This window comes from Sorex araneus, chromosome 1 (genome assembly GCF_027595985.1).
Source record: "Sorex araneus isolate mSorAra2 chromosome 1, mSorAra2.pri, whole genome shotgun sequence".
In the NCBI taxonomy this organism is placed as follows: domain Eukaryota; kingdom Metazoa; phylum Chordata; class Mammalia; order Eulipotyphla; family Soricidae; genus Sorex; species Sorex araneus.
In genome coordinates, this window is record NC_073302.1 from 419114235 (window position 1) to 419132354 (window position 18120).

The window sequence follows — 18120 nt, forward strand, 5'->3', positions numbered from 1 at the left end:
AAAAACACTAAGGATTACCACAACTTTACATCAGGGAAGAACCATGCAGATTTCTGAATTGTTTTTATATCTTTTAAGGTCCAATTTGAGCAACTATCCCTTATTTCATGCCTTCCTAAGTCAAGGATCAGTTTATGATGTCTGAGCTGCACTAGCAAAAAGTCCCTCAGCTTAGGGCCAAGGGCAAGTGCCCAAATATAAGCAGTAGCAATACATAAATCAATCATCCCGTTCTATGGATCTAAGCAACAGTATAATAACTATAGTCATGACACCATCACATTTGCCTTTCAAACTAAGCTTTATAATGAGCCTAGTCTAGTCTAGATTTAAGCAGTCATGAAGCATTTATATCTAAAATGGTATTTCACTGCAAACCCCAAACTGAGATACCAACTACGGGAGGGAAGTGGTATAGCCCGTATGAATAGGGCACTCAACTCTGACAAGCTTGGAAATGGTTATCTCTCAGATTTTATTTGATGCAAATTCTCAGTACCAAATAATGCCTAGGAACTCACTCCACTTACCCTCAGGAACACACGCTTATTTAACCTTGAGATTGAAAATACAAATTTCAATCACATTATATCGTTGGGAAAATTAAATCTAAAATTCCATTCCTAAAGTCCCCCCTCCCCCGAAACAATTCGCCACTTTCTTTGCTTTTTTTGTCATTGCTTTAGTTTCACACACATCCAATCTTTTCAAGTCAAGAAGAAACTAAAATATCAAATCTATCCTAACTCTATCATACATCAATGGCATTGGCTTCTAATTTTTCTTTTCTTCTAAATTTTCAGCAAGTTATGAGTCCGAGACAAAGTCATCCACTTACTAACTACTGCACAGAAAAATCACTTTAGCACTTTACTTTAAGGAGTGAGGATGAGCAAGGTATCTATAAAGTATTATATTGATCTATAAATTCAATATAACAAAACTAACAAAGAAGGATTGCTCCTGATGAACTTCATTATGATGTAAAGAATACATACAAATCAAGTTTCATTGCAAAACCACAGTCTATTTCTCTCCTACTTATATTACGTGTGGATCTCATGCTTCTTATGTTCCCTTTACATGTCTGATGAGACAGTCTGTACTAACATAATTGGAAGAGCAAATTTCCCCTCTATTCCTGAGCCCTTGAGTACTATCCTTCTAGATCAGTGGAAAGAGCCTCGAATTTTGAATTCAGCATATTGAAGTTCAAACGCAGTTCTGAAACACACCGTTTGATCTTCTGCAAATCATTAAATTGCCCTGACTTTGGTTTGCTCAACTTTATAAAGAAGACAAAAAATAAAGTCTTCACAGTCAGCACCAAGGTTGATCTGATATTAGGGAAAGTGGTTTCAAAAAGGTAAAATCTTTATAGAGAGCTTTTCTCTACTAATTGTGAAATTCAATTCAATTCTATATTGGCTTATTCTTGTCTCCTGGACACAGCTTTCATTCTGGCAATGCCCAACTACTTCTTTCTCATGGTTGTCTTCCTGTATCACATCTATTGTTCCTTTTAAATATTTTTTAATTTGAGGCATTATCATTTACAAACCATCAAAGACAGTATTTCATGCAAACTATGTTCCAACACCCCCACCAGTGTGTTCATTGCCTTTTAAATGTCCTCCTCCCTTCTACAAATCAGGGTTTCCCTGTAGGCTCTAATTCAGAGCTCAGAGACTTCTGCTTTTAAACCAGTTGGTTGCCTGAGGAACAAGACACTGTTTTGGCTGGCAAGCATCTTGTTCTTAAACATTATTTTACCCCCAAGGCCCAAACAATGCCTTTACACAGTAAGTATTCAATAAATGTCAGTGGAAATAATGATCAGTTTACCAACTAAAATGAAAACAAAACCAATATCGTATTTCCTGAGTTTTTCAAAGTTCAATTCCAAGTTTCTTGTTAACATTTGACTCCCTTAGCCATGGCTTATAAATTTCCATGCTAAATATTGCCTCTCTGTTTCACCATGTGTCTTTTTTTTGCAGATTATATTATGACAACTCAGTGTGTCTTTGTATACTTAAGACAATTTACATAGAGAGATAAAAGAGGTACTAGGCAGACTCTCCCCTCTTTCCTGGGCTACCATTAACTAAACACTAAACAAATGAAGACCAGGAAAGGATGTGTTTACTCCAGGAAATTAGAATGCAATTACTTGCATTACAAACTATTTCATTTGCTCTAAAAATTCTTCAATACAGAGCTCCTGAATAGCTGTTTCCTTGTTGTAATTAAACCAAGAATTGTGCTCTCCGGGTAGGTTCTGTCTCCATACATACGTTCATGAAAAACATGCACCAAGGCAAAGGGATAAAAGGACACCCCCCCCCAAGGGATGCGATAAATTTTCTTCAATAAATCATTCAAGGTAAGAATAATCAACTATCAGCTCAAAAATCACAGAGCTCTCAGTGAGCTAGATAACAAACCACTTGATAAAACACTGTATGCAAAAGTGCATGGTCAATGGTTTTTAAAACTATGCAAATGGAAGAGCACTGGCTTGGAAATAAACTGAACCTGGCCTCATAGCTCCTTTGCGTACCAGCTGGATGAATTTGGGCAAACCATTAAGCCTTGGTTTACACAAAGGAGGGTGCTAAAACTAACTTGCAGGGCTGGGGAGACAGCTCAAATGCCTAGTGAGTACAAGGTCACGGGTTCACCACGTATCTCCATCCTAAGTACCACCAGGGATGGCCCTTGCGGTCACTGATCACCACCAGAGGCCCAAAAGATGGAAGGAGCATTGCTGGTGGTGAGCCCAGTGGAGGTGCTTCACTATTCTAATGCTCCCCCAAAAAACACCGTAACCATTCCATAATATTAAAATATTTACTAGAAAATGAAATCTATAGGCAATTTTAGAGGTGTCACTTTAAATTGAATTATTTATTTATTTTGGGTTTGGGGCCGCATATTACAGTATTCCAGGTTTACTCCTAAGTCTAAGCTGAGGTGTCATCCTGGTCAAGGCTCAGGGGACCAGACGGGGTACTGGAGATAGAACTCCGGGTGGGCACGTGCAAAATCTTACCTGCTGTATTACCATTTCAGTCCTTAGAAGTGTCCCATTTTAAACACTAAAATACAACACAGCATTAAGTAAATACCCATGCATATTTCTTCTTTTTCTGGTGTTTAAGCCAGGCCTGGTGACACAAGAGGGTTCTTCTGGCTCTGTGCTCTGGGTCACTTCTGGCCGTACTCAGTGGATCATGTGATACCAAGGATCAAACCTGGGCCTCCTGCATGCAAAGCATGTATTCATTCAATCGAGCTACCTCTCTGCCCCAAACGTATAGTTCCTGACTCGAACTAAGTCTGATTGTAGGGTGGCAGTGAGGGTGTGTTCATCTCCTCCTATCAGTGTTGCTGCCTGAAAGGAGATCTTATCAGAGAAACTCCCTGATAGCTTAAAAGGCTGAACCCCAGAGAAAATGGCAGACAACATTTTAGGAGATGGAGAAAAGAGAGAAGGGCATAAAAATCCTTGCAGTGCCCCCAAAGGGAAATGCTTAGCCATTAGCGGGGAAAGCTGGAACCAGCCTATCTACATTACAGAGCCCTTCACAAGGCGTAGAGGCAGGGCTAAAAAAGAAGACCTTACTGAAATTTTATTTATGAATACTCTAGATACCTTCATTCTCCTTTCTCTCACTATGCCTGGATACCAGCTTGTTTCCAGGATCAGAGAAACTGTTGCTAGGGTCACATGACTCATCTGTGGAGACCTTAAAATAGGAGTGGGGGAGTTGGAGTGATAGCACAGTGGATAGGGCGTTTGCCTTGCACACGGCTGACCCGGGTTTGATTCCCAGCATCCCATATGGTCCCCCGAGCACCGCCAGGAGTAATTCCTGAGTGCATAAGCCAGGAGTAACCCCTGTGCATCGCCAGATGTGACACACAAAAAAGCAAAAACCAAAAAATTAAATAGGAGTGGGGCCACTAAATACAATGGGGGATGAAGTTTAGTACTGAAAACAGAAAACAAAGGTTCAAAACAACAGACTTTTCCACAAATACCAAAAACCTCAATCAAATCAAAACAGCATTGATTTTCTCAATAGAACACCGGACGCCAGCTAGAGGATAGCAGGAGACCATTTTAAAAATGCTCAGGAAAATAAATTATTTTCAGACTATCATTCTACAGCCATAAAAGGGAACATGGAAACGTGTATGTAAAGTCGCCAGAAAGTATACAGGCTTTTAAATTTTATCTCTTAGGTGTGCTTCCTCAGGAAACTCCTGAAAGATGTGCTCCCTAAAGTGAGAGACTAAACAGAGAAGAACAATAAACTTGGATTCCAGGAAACAAAGATCTAAGACAAGAGGGAGGCTAAGGAAATCCCAGAACAGTCATCGTAGGATAGCTCATGAAAGCCACACCATTAACAGCCCCGAGGCGGAAGCAGGTCTAGAACCTTCTGAGAGCAATTGCTTTGGAAAATAATCATCAATAGAAAGACCCAAACATTTTAATATATATATAAAAAGAAAATTTATGTCAGGGGAGCTGACAATTTAATTAGTATCTGTACACAGTTTTTTAAAAGTTATTAATTATATGGGCTAGGAGATGGCTCAAAGGCTGGAGTGAATGCTTAGTAGTGAGAGGTGGATTTAATCCCTGGCATCACATGACCCCCCCCAAGCACGCCTGGGAGAAACCTCAAGTTCAGAAAGTTCAGAGCTTAAAGTTTCCCCTGAGCACTGCTGGATTTGCCCAAGCAAAAGCTGTTTATTAACCCTCCCCCCCAAAATATCCCCAAAATATTGTTACAGGAAGAAAAAGTAAACACAGTACTTTACATGACCCAGCTGTGAAGAATACAATCATCATGTAAATATGGATTGAATCAGGATTATACGTTTATACTGAGGTGCAATAGGAAATATGTACAGGAAGAAGGATGGGAAAGGGTACTAGTGTCTCCCCAAGGACAGCAGATACAAGGGCCAGGGGGATTGCCCCATAGCTGGAAGCCTGCTTCATGAGCAGAGAGAAGGCAGATGGAATGGAGAAGGGATCACTAAGAAAATGATGGCTGGAGGAACCAGTTGGGATGGGAGATGCATGCCGAAAGTAGATAATGGACCAAACATGATGACCTCTCAGGGTCTGTGTTGCAAGCCATAATGCCCGAAAGTAGAGAGAGAGTATGGGGAATATTGTCTGCCATGGAGGCAGGGGGAGGGTGGGAAAGGGGGGTATACCTGGGATATTGGTGGTGGGGAATGTGCCTTGGTGGAGGGATGGGTGTTTGATCATTTTGTGATTGCAACCCAAACATGAAAGCTTGTAACTATCTCACGGTGATTCAATAAATTTTTTTAAAAGGGGAGGTATTAGTGTCTCACTATCCATAAGAACCCAATAGATAGTGCTAAAAACTCAAAATTACCATTATGAGACGAGTTATGTCACATGTGACACAGAGATATGGAAATAAGTTCCAAATTTAAAAGTGGCTGCCTGTTAAGATTGAAAGACTACTGTTTTTCATAATAAGCCTTTTGGATTGAACTCTGTAAATTAGGTGTAGAAAGCACTCTGAATAAAGTGAAATCAAATTAAGACAAACAACGGCCCCTGGAAGCTCGAATACTAAAGACAAAATAGTTGCTAACTGAAGGATTTTAAGTTTGCATTATATAGAAAAAGTGACTCAGAAAAGTTGACAACAGTAGATGAGTTATATATCAGGCTACTGAGGCAATGGAAGCTTTATGCTTACATACCACCATTCTTCTGTTAAATGTACCTGTAGTAGGTCAAAATAAAAGCTATAACAAAAAACCAAAGTGTCTACTTAAAAGTGATTTATAAACCTCATTAAGAGGTCTCTTTCACTAGTATTTGTTTGCAAGTTTGGGTTTCCCATGAAATATTGCTCTGTTTTAGGGATTTGTTTTTATTTGTTCTATTTTCGGCCACACCCTGTAGAACTCAGGGTACATTGTGATGCCAGAAATTAAACCTGGAGTACACACATGCCAAGTATGCACCCAAGCCCTTTGGCCATCACCTGGATCCAAAATTTTACTCAATAAAACCACACATACAGTTTGCTCTTATCAGCACAAGCTTCATTATTGTCCACAATAGTTCATTCCATCACAGAATTATGAAGCTTAGCATTCTGCAATGGGGAATTTTATCTGAATTTCAAAGGGAGATCTGGCTTTTTCATTGTTGAAGATATAAATAGATACATTGAGACAGACACTGTATCACTATAGCACTGTCTTCCTATTGTTCATCTATTTGCTGGAGTAGGCACCAGTAACATCTTCATTGTGAGACTTGCTCTTACTGTTTTTGGAATATCGAATCCTGGGAAGCTTGCCAGGCTCTACTGTGTGGGCGGGATACTCTTGGTAGCTTGCCGGGCTCTCCAAGAGGGATGGAGGAATTGAACCTGGGTCAGCCGCATGCAAGGCAAACTCCCTACCAGCTTGCTATCGCTCCAGTCCAATACACAGATATGTACACACATATACACAGTATCAGAAATTTTGAGTATATGAAATTAAATTTAAAAAGAATGATGTGTTTATAAGTGTGCATATGGAAATAGTATGCAAATTGCATACATCTGTAAGTGCACAGATCATTTATTATGCAGAAGATTTACATATATCATATTTTACTCCTCAGAAATATGCTCTGCTTTTTAAAAAGAGGAAAATGGATATAGGTATATGTATCACAACTCACACAGTAGAACACTAAGTTTCTGAAAGCATAGTTTCTGAAGTGAAATCTCCAGGACTTAGGTCCCTGCTTGCTCTATAATAAGCAGGCAGTAACTTAGTCTCTCTAGGTCTCTCTGTCCTTGTGTGTAAATTGGGCTAACAATAATGCCAATCCATGATACAGCAGGGAGAACAGAACAAATAAAGCATATACCAGAGGCTGGTATACGCTATGCATTATGTTAAGGTTGTGGGTGGTAGTGTTAGCAAGCTAGCGATCCATCAACTGAGTTCAACTGCATACATGAGTTGAACTACATATTCACACGTTTTTAAAAAATAAAATAAAAAATGACCTAAAAACCCCATGTTCCCATCCTTGGTGTTTCTCCAGCTAAGGTAAAAACTATCAATAGTATCAAAAATTCAATAATGGCCCGAAACATCCTTTTGTTTTCCACCTACTACAACTAATGAAAGACTCAAATGCTGTTTTAATTGCTGTCAAAATCCTTGACAACTTATATCAGCAGATCCAACTTCTCTATTTTTCATTTTTTTTTTTTGATACTCAGGTCCATGGCTCAGTGCTCAGAGATCACTTCTGGCTGTGTTTGAGGAACCGTATGTGATACCCAGGTTTGAACCCTAGACAGCTACATGGAAGGAAAGTACCTTAACACCTGTATAGTCTCTTGGCTCACTCCATCCTCTTTTTGAAAACTTATTCTATTGAGTGAGTTTGGCAAGTTTCTTGGAGCCAGATAAGTAGAGTGGGTCAGTACTTGCCTTGCAAGCCACTGATCCTAGTTTGATCTCTGGCACCACATATGGTTCCCCAAGAACATCTAAGAGTGATAAGAAAACTAAACATAGCAAACTTTAATGTGAAAATTAATTTGTATTTATATTTTATTATTCTTGGGCTGGAGAGGTTGCACAGCAGGAGGGCGTTTGCCTTGCACGTGCTGACCCAGGTTTGATTCCTCTGCCCCTGCCGGAGAGCCCGGCAAGCTACCCAGAGTATCCCACCCACAGGGCAGAGCCTGGCAAGCTACCCCTGGCGTATTCAATATGCCAAAAACAGTAACAAGTCTCACAATGGAGACGTTACTGGTGCCTGCTCAAGCAAATCGATGAACAATGGGACAACAGTGCTATAGTACTTTATTATTCTTATAACGAATCCTGGAGTCATAGAAATAATTAATGCTTAACAGATCATTAAGTTGAACTCTCATAAAAGCATTCACAAATGAAGTGATTGATTTTCTTTTTTCATATCTCCGTTTCTTTAAAATTAACAATTGCTATAACTGCTGAGTAAAACTTTCTTTTGTTTAAAATATTTTAATATATTTTTTACTTTTGATAAAATTAATTTATTTTTAAATGTTCATTTCTAAACGTTTGCCAACATAATGAAAATATAAAAAGCAAAACAACCTGCCCTAATAAAACCAATTAGTTCTCTGAGTACTTACACTTTGGATAGTATTAAACTTTATAAGTGATGAAAAATATAAGAAGAGATCCAACTGATTGAGAACATCTTTATTAGAAAACGTATCCTGTTAATATGAAAGGTATCCTCACTGTATCCAGATTTATAGAAAGGGGACTCTGAAATATATACAATCTGAAGGAGCCAAATAATCCTGAGATCCAACTATCTAACTAACCACAAACAGGTAAATTATTTTCCAAACCCCTTCTACAGAAATGCCAAAAAAAAATTCTAATCTTGTTCTGAACATATTTTACTGTTTCTTCATGCTAACCAGGATGGCCAACCAAGAATCACAGAATCTTTTCAATAAGAATATATTTCACAGAGAGAAAATCTAAAATGATAAACATTGTAAAAGTTATTGTAACCTGCTACTCACTTAATTTACAACGAAAACTCAGATCATTTTAACTAACTTACTTGAATTTAACATATCCTGAAACCCAAAATGTCAGCTTCGCTTATCTTGAAAAATTAATATAATCTGAGATTCACCTCCCCTCAACAAAAAAGGCTTCAGAAATAAAACATTCTTTTCTGGCCATTTTAATATTTTAAAACACACTGCCTTTGACTCCAATCTACATACTACATAAACAATACTTTTAATAAACAAAAAGTTTCTAAATGATAAATGATAAACTCCAGCCTCTACCCTGTCAAATACTAAACTCTGCAAGCTTTCAGGGCTAAGTATCTCTATGGCAGTTGTTTATTTTTCCTTTCATGGTGATTGGGGGTTTAGAAATATTATATTACTTATAGTTAGTAAATAAGAGAATTCCAGTGCCAAATATTTGTACAAGATAATGGAACAGCCAGCATTCTGTTAAGAATCCACCGAGACTAACTACCAAAAGTCCAACAGTACTTACTGCTTAAAAACACAAACATACAAAATCTGTTGCAGCCCACTTTCAAATAATCTCACGAAAGAAATAGGGTTGAGCCAGCCTAAACCCCTACTGTTCACCATGTTTAAGTCTCCCTACAATTTTACTTTAAAGATAAAATGAAATATGCTTCCTTTTAAGGTCATAAGTGGTACGAGATCAGTCAGATTTAGGAAGGAATCAAAATAAGCCAAATTTTTATGAAACTGGGCCATGTACCTCCTGAGTCTATATGAGGAATTTGACTATAAGTATGAAAGTATTGGTTATGCTACAGTCCTTTGTTTGTGCTTATTCTTGAACAAACATAGTCTATGTCTAATCATGTGTATTAATTTACTTACCTTTTCAATTTTGCCTACCCTAATAACCATTGACTACATCGAATCATCTCTATTAATTTACTTACTTTTCCAATTTTGCCTACACTAATAACTGCTGAGCTAATTCTTGACCAAAGACTTGAGGTAAACCTGGAAATGTAACTTAGTGGTCCATCACCTGCCTTGCACGCGGGAGTGTACCAGTTCCATGCCTGTAGCACACACATACAAATGATACACACGAGTGGGACCACCACACTGATGTGATCCCTGGCAGCACTATAGTGTGTGAGCTCTGGGTGGGCCCAAGACCCCACCCACCACAATGAGAGCAACAACAAAGGGAAGAGAAGGAGGAAAAAAGATATGAATATGGGTATGCTGCATGTGTTCTTCCAACTCAGACAGAGAAACGTGTAAGGCCAGGATCTAAGGGATTTAGCCAAGGGCTATGAGTTCTTGGAGTCAGTGATCTGTCTCGGGAGATGTAACACATTAAGGATGAGGCAATAAAGTAACTGGACATGCTGGACAAGGCACCATGTAATAGTTTCTGCTGCTTTGTAAGCTAGTTCACTTAAAGTCTGCATGCTCAGCCCTGTCTCAGAAGATTTACAGGGTGTTACTGGTCCCTGAAGAGTCTGTCTCTACATATTATTGGGCTATTCTTCAGCATGCAAGACAGGGTCTACCACCAGAATGTGGACGGGAAAGCGCAAAGAGAAAGAAGTCTTAGATATAACCTTACGAGATGCAGCCAAAAGACCCACCAGACACAGGAAAATCATGTAAATAATGATGGTCATTAAATTCTCACGCAAGTTGCTCCACATCAGTAATGCAGGCTAATTGATAGAGGAATACTTTGAATGAAGGATCATGAATCACAGAATGGTTTTTTAAAAATGCACTTTTGTTGCTACAAATACTTGAACTATCACAAGATAGGAAAGTAGAGGTCTCTGAAGACCTGCTTGTATAAACAGAGCAATGATGATTTGAAAGGAACATATCCATTACCTGCAGGGAAATGCTTCTAATATGTTTTCGAAGTTTGTTTTTAAACAAGAGTGCAAACACTCTTCAAGTTGCTCTAAGGTCTTTCCTACTCACCTCACCACCAGAAAACTCTTATCATTTTCAATATTCAGCTCAAACAAAGACTAGCCTGAGAAATCTGCCCCAGATCTCCTGCCCTTCCTTGGTTTGTGTTTTCACAGTCTTTTATTTATAACCTGAACATTCTATTTTGCATTATTATGTTTTTTGTATCTCCCCTTTTCATCTTTCCATTTCAGGACTCTATCTCAGACTGTGCACTTAATTGATACCTTTTTAAGGAGGGGAAAGGGAAGTAAGAGCAGAACTAGTGGGAAAGAAGGGAGAAGAGAGTGGAACTGGTTTGATTCTCAGGCAGGATAACTATGGCAGGATTTTAAGAAGTCCTTTGAAAAGGCAGCTTATTATAGAGAAGGGACCACCAAGTAAAGTGTGGTTGGAGGACCCGCTCAGGATGGGAGATGCGTGCTGAAAGTAGACTCTAGATTGAACAGGATGGCCACTCAATACCTCTAGTGCAAACCACAATACCCAAAAGGGGAGAGAGAACAAAAGGGAATGCCCTGCCACAGAGGTGGGGTGGGGGGAATGGAGTGGGGAGGTGGGAGGGATACTGGGATCATCAGTGGAGGAGAATGGGCACTGGTGGAGGGATGGGTACTCGAGCATTGTATGACTGAAACACAAGCACGAAAATATGTAAATCTATAACTGTACCCTCATGGTGATTCACTAATTAAAAAAATAATAAATTTTTTAAAAAGAATTGAAAAAAATTCCTTTGATAATAAGAACACCTGAAAAATATATCTTTAAAGCGAAATGACTATGAAATGCTATGTCATTGTAAAAGAAGCATCTTAAGTCCTACCTAAAATTTTGCTGGTAATTAATTAAAGGTATTAGGATAGTAGTGTGGTATCGGGGAATTTGCGTGGGCATTAAGCATAGACACCATCTGAATGCTAACGACAGCAACTACCAGCAGTATCTCTGGGCACCCTACTGTCCAACATCTGTCAAGTAAATCTATCCCAGTCATTGCTGTAATTTTCTTAGAAAACTAGGGTAAATCACTGAGCATACTGCTAAATATGCAGTCAGATACAGGATGGATCCTGGTTCAGAAATAAAAGCTATTAACAACATTTATAAATAAGCATAACAAAGATATTAAACTTGATTAATTTTTGCTTAGTGATTTATGACTAGCTACCTAATTATAAAATGTAAAACTACTTAAGAGCAAGTCTTAAACAGGGAGACTGAAGAAAATAAAGGTTTTTTGGATCGGCAGGATGACTTTAAATAACAAAAAAACGAAGGGGGTTAAAGACTTTGAGTGCATTAAAAATGTATTTGATTTCTATTAAAGTAACTATTCCTACTCTGGTTCAATCACTGTATAAATTAAGAAGGCTTTTAAAATCCCTTCAAACAACCAACAGCCATATGTAAAACATAGGCAATAAAAAAAGAAAACCTTCTCCCTTCAAACACAGGGTCCTGGTATTAAACATGTGAGGTGTGTCCAACTTCATTTCTGACCACTGCTTGACCAGTTTTGGTTGTTGGCATTTGAGAATACATTAGCTTCACACTCTGACAAATGACATCGCAGGACTGTGACATTCAGCTGCTGTCGATATTGTAAACATGTCTGTTCAATCTGTTTACATTCCCCCTGAGCTGGCACAGCTCTCTTAATGCCTATGTTAATAGCAAGGTAGAATTGCAATAACAAATGAATTTCATTTAGTCTCCAGCTAAAAGCCTTGGGAAGTACCCTTTAAAGGCTTAAAACCAATTTCCATTTAGCTTTAATTTCTCTTTTAAAGAGAGAAGGAATTTCTGCTACCGAAATTACTTTGAAAGTCATAGCATATTTAAGTTTATTTTCCTAGTCATTTTTGGCTTGTTTTCTCAATATAATTAGAATTTAATTACTCCTAATTTCCTCAGAAATATATAAAAGTTTCTGTTCTGTGACAGTTTCACATCTTTTAAGAAGAGAGCTAGTTAGAGTAGGTTTGAGAGATTTAGCCAGTAAAAATATAAGATGCCCATTTCAATTCAAGGTTCAGATAAACAATGAATAATATTTTGGTACATCTACATCATAAATACTGCGTGGAATATACTAATACTAAAATATTTTTCATTACGTATCTGAAACAAAGACTTGAATGGACTGTCATTTATTGGAGAATGTGAAATTGGAGTGTTTTGACAAGCCTCTATAATTTAATAGAAATGTCGCACTTGTGACCAAGAGTCACCAGGACTGTTTTCCTATGGATGGCCTCTAAGCATAGAGAGGGCTGCCGTTTGCTGGTACTGTTGTTTGAGGGGAGATTGTTCGAGGGAGAAGAGGAGAGTAGATTGATTAGAAGGATCTGTTTGGAAGCTCTCATGTTTTTCTTGATCTTTCTGTGAATATCAGCATTTTGGTTTGAGAAGTATCATAGTCCAGCTGCCAGCCCCCCATTTTTTTTAACACTTACTCAAGAGATAATGTAGTTCTCAGAGATAACAGTATCTTTCTTTGAAAAAAAAAAGCTTCCTCTAACTCATCTGACTCACCTGTCTTAAAAGTGAAACAAAACTGAATACATGAGTATACACAGATTGAATTAAATGCACTCTGCTTCTTTAAATATTTACATTTAAAAAATAAGGTAAGGAACTTCCTATTTTTTTTTGTTAAGATAAAAAGCTAAAAGGGAAAAATGACCATGAGATTGCCTTTTAAATACTTACTGAATACCTAAAAACATGTCATCTCATTCTGATAGTCTCCCCGCCTCTAATGAGATATTTATCTTGTAGTCTAATTCCGTTTAACAGCGAGGATCCTCCTCTAAGAGCTCAGTAACTGCATTCCAGGAACTATGCTTCATTAGACAGCCCGGACACTCTCCTTCCTCATTTCCTAGCCATTATTCAACTTAATAAAATTTATTAAAGCAACAGCCAAGGTAGATGGCTTATGCTATGAAGTTGTTCACAGACTGGCAGTTTAGCTTGGATATAATAAAATAAAATAAAGATTATCATAAGGGAAATATCTGCACTTCAAAAACTGAAGATAGTCTGTTCGAGCAAGAGGTGAAAGACCCAGGGAGAGCGAGCGTGGCTGTCAGAAACGCTGACTCAGCAGCTCTCTGCCCCTCACTCACAACTGACCATGGGCGTGTGACTGAACTCAGAAACTGCTTCACAGTAACCGATCTTAAATGATTGTTGCCAGGCTTAAACTGTAAGAATATAGGTAAAATATTATTAAATGAATAATATTCATAAACACCTAGGAAAGGCAGTGATGACAGTAAAGATGCTACAAATACACTGTTAGGATAGGACTGGCATGCTCTAAAGATCAGATTCTCGATGTACTAGCTATGCACACCAGGCAAATAATAGCTATGCACACCAGGCAAATAGCTAATCTGTGCCCAACTTTTCTTATCTATATCATGGGAATAACAACAGCATTGTTCTATTGGAATTTGAATTTAGAAGAGGGAGAAACTTGATTAGTTCACGTAAAACTCTTCACATACAAAATTCATCTCTTCTACAGTTTCTTTAAGCACCTTGAATATTTAGTTTAATTATGATCTTCATCATCATCATTAATATTTCAGGAGGCAGTATTTTACATTAATCTAAGTGGGTGGTAAAAGTTTAAGCAAAAGTATTAATACAAAATTACTAGCTAATGGACAACAAATAAAACTGGAGAACTGAATAAGAAAAGTTTGTCCCGGTGTCAGAATGTGTTGCTTGATTAACGAATAAAGCAGTAGGTTAAAAAATCTGAAAATGGTAGATGAAGTCTTAATTGCAGAATAGTTTGATGCAATGTGAAGATATCTCTAAACACATCATTAGCCAACCAAGCATCTCTGAGGGCTTTGGAAGGGAGGAGTCATGTGACTGTGACTATAAGGATTAAGATATCAGAGGCAGGAAGTTTAGTTAGGAGGTTCTGCACTGTTTCAGCAAGAAGTTAAGAGAGTCTAAATCTTGGGCATTTCAAATGGAGATAGGAAAGCGGGAAGAGATTCCAAAGATGATCATACCGCACCTATAGAACTCAAGAATTTTTTAGAGGAAGAGAAAAAGAATCCAGAAAGGAAAATGAACAGTGGATCAGAGGCAAACTGACAGTTCCCATATCACTAGGAACTGAGAACACAGATGATCCCTTTGCCAGGGAGAAGCTGAGCTGGGTCAAGACAGAGTGAGGTCTAGAAACTTGCCAACAGAAGACAGAGAGTCCAATGTAAATGAGAAATAAAACTCTCACCAAGCGTCAACAGGAAGGAGAAACCAATATATAGTGATGGACAGAGAGGAGAGTAATGCATAAAATTTGGCTTTGCAAAAATGAGTATGTCTAACAGGAAAATGAAGAACATGTAGAAAAAAGCAGGACATTTATATTCAAATCCTCCTCGAGAAGCTAACCCATTGGGGTTAAGCATGGAGTTCTTCCTCTCTGGATTCAGGGAACTCACAAAAAAAATTATATTAAGGATCATAAGAAATAAAAAGTAATAGGATGTTTTTCTATCATACACATTGATCTGATGATCAAAAGCGGTGTGTGCCTAAATTCTCAATTAGTGTTTGAAAAATGAATGAACAAGTAAGTAGCCTTTAGAACCCCAATAATTCATGAGTCCCCATGCAAATCTTTGCATCACAGGGTTCCTTCCAGGCATCAAAAATTAGCCTCTCATACCAAAGTCTCCATGATTCGTCTTGGCTTACGTGGAGATCAAACTACTTGGCTCTTTGTCATCTTGCAGACAAGCAGACTAACAATGCATACATGATTTTCAAATTATGTTTCTAAAAAATTGTTGAGACTCCATATGCACTCCAACTATGCTAACCTACCCCACCCCATTCCACTTTCGGGGGACCATCAAAGTCATACACGCAGGAGAGAGGGGCCAAAAAGCAGTCTGTATAAACTAAACATTGCTGAAAGATTATGGTTTTAGATAAGATTCTGAGATTTTTTAAAATATATCATAGGTATTCTTAAAATCATTTCTTATAAAGTTAAGCCCTGTAGTTGGTTGAAATTATTATCAAAATATCTTCAATATCTTTAAACCTTGTCCACCATCCTATCACCGCATGTCAAGGTAGAGAAAAATAAAAAGGTGTGAGTATGTTCCCTTTCTCTAAGCATGCCTTATTTTCAATGGCATTTTCTGTTTCCTGATTCCAAATACTGAACAGTTGTCCAATAAGAAGCTGAGACATGCGTGAACACAGGTTGTTCCTGTGAAAGTCAAAGGTTTAGTTCAGCCTCGCACTATGATTCTGTCTTAATTGGCTTGGGATGGAAGCTAGTCAAGCCCTCGGTGTGCAGGAGCTGGCTCGTGAGAGCCAATTTGTGTTCATCTCTCCCATACTCATCATTCAGTGATACCATGTGGTGACCCGAAGAGAGAAACTACCTCACAGAAACTCTCAACTGCTACAGAGCAGCGGTTTTTATCCACTCGGAGATCCAGCACTGTGGCACACCAGTAGAATATTTTGCAACTTTCCCCCAAGAAATTAAGGCAGATCTAACACCGAGCACTGTTGCAAAGAAAGGAATATGAAATGAATTCATTTTTAGGGTTCTGATATGTCTAACTTATTAGCAACTTTACTTCCTGGTGCCATTAATATGCAACATTTTATACACTCAGTGCACTAATTAAGATGTATTTTTTTTTCAAATTTTATTGAATCACTGTGAGATAGAGCTACAAAGCTTCCATGTTTGAGATTCAGCCATATAGTGATCAAACACCCATCCCTCCATCAGTGCACGATTTCCACCACCAATGTTCTCAATGTCCCCCCCATTCCAATCCTATTCCTGCCTCTATGGCAGACAATTTCCCCTATACTCTCTCTCCACTTTGGGGCATTATGTTTTGCTCAAATTTTCCTACCACCATTCAAGCCTAACTGCCAGGGGCGGATGCTAGATAATTTATTTTTCCATTTAAGCTGTATCTTATATGTGTCCACTTCTTTGTGTTTAACAAGGGTTTACTCATTTTTAAAAAAAAAAGTTAAAACATCTCTCTTGGAATTAAAAATTAGAATGTTGAAATGAATTTAAAAACTAATCTAATCCAATTCTGAGAATTAATTAAAAAATGCTATGGTTATATAAAATAAGGCAATACTTGACAATCTAAAAGCAGTAGGCAGGATTATTATGCCTGTTTTCTGCTACCTCAACTTTCACAGGGCTTGCTTTTTAAAAGGAGAAAAAGAAATACAGTTCTACTATGTTTTCTTAGTTATAGATCCAAGGGGACTTTCTGAGTGGTAATAAGGTCCTGACACTAGAAAGAGTTCATACTTTCAAATGAAAATGTCAACACACAGTATGAGTGAATGACTTAAATAATGTACAAATTTCCATGCCCCGTCATTTGGGCCTGGCAAATGCTTGCATTGCAATCATTTCTTGTGGAAAGAATGCTTCCCTTCTCACAGGAAGCTGAACAATTACACAGATTAGAGTACCACTATCACAGTTCTCTAGGCACATAATCTCGAGCACAGATGAAAACAATAGCACAAAATCGTACAATACGGATTGGTCATTTCAAGCAGAGTAAAGAGAAGATATGAATATCATACCCATGCAAGGAGCAACAGATTTCTTTTCACGGTTCCACAGTATCCTAACATCCCCACAATGATAAGAAAACAGCAAACGGCAATCATGACCGGATGGACCACAGGAAAGTAAGTCAAGATGACTGCCTCCTCCACCCTAAAAGAAGAAAAGTAAAGTTGCATGTAAACAAAATACAAATTTAAACGCAGTTGCCTGTTGTGCGCTTTTTTTACTTCATCATTTAGAAAAGTATCTCCTTTCTTCCGTTGAAGTATCCTGATTTATAAAACTGTTTATGATAATTTCATGCATACAACGTTCCCACACCAGTTCCTCCAAGGATGTCCATTTCCCTCCACATTGTCTCACAGTCTGCCCAGCCCAGAGCCCCCAACCCTTGTTAAATTCAGTTCTGTAAAACAGTTCTCAGGCTCCGTTGTCTTTAACCAGTGGGTGATTATTACCTTATTGCATTTTTTTTATATCCCACATATGAGAGTCATCATTCTCCATCTGCTCCTTTCATTCTAACTTCTCAGCATGATATTCTCCAGTGCTGCCCATGTCATGGCAACTTGCATGATTTCTTTCTTTCACATAGCCAAGTAGTATTCCACTGAACTCATCATGTCTCAAAGCTGATGACTGTCTGCTGTTTTCAAAGTTGCCATACGAGCATCAGTTTGCTTGATTTTGTTTAACATCTTATCCTGGAAATGTGTTTGCATTCTGAGCACAACTCATTCAAAATATAAGACAGAGGCGCTCTATAAGAAGCTGGTTTTCTCAGAGCCCTTGAGGGCTTGAGGAAACCACTTGGGCTTTTGGTCAATTTCCAAGAAGATTGTTCCTCCTTACTAATTCAGGACCCCATATGCTGCATTTTCTTTCTTCTTGACAATAGACCCTCTGATCCTTCTCCAAAATTGTGAAGATTACCATACAAAGACTACTATCTAT

General features: G+C 38.2%; 1 protein-coding gene across 3 annotated transcripts in view; it reads right to left on the reverse strand.

The window, feature by feature from the left end:
* Nucleotides 1-18120, reverse strand: part of TSPAN12 (tetraspanin 12) — a 71849-nt gene that overhangs the window by 34570 nt on the left and 19159 nt on the right. For all 3 annotated transcript variants that reach the window (XM_055135361.1, XM_055135353.1, XM_055135357.1), the window contains exon 4: nucleotides 17181-17316. In XM_055135361.1, coding sequence (XP_054991336.1) covers nucleotides 17181-17316 — 136 coding nt within the window. The remainder of the gene's footprint in view (nucleotides 1-17180; nucleotides 17317-18120) is intronic.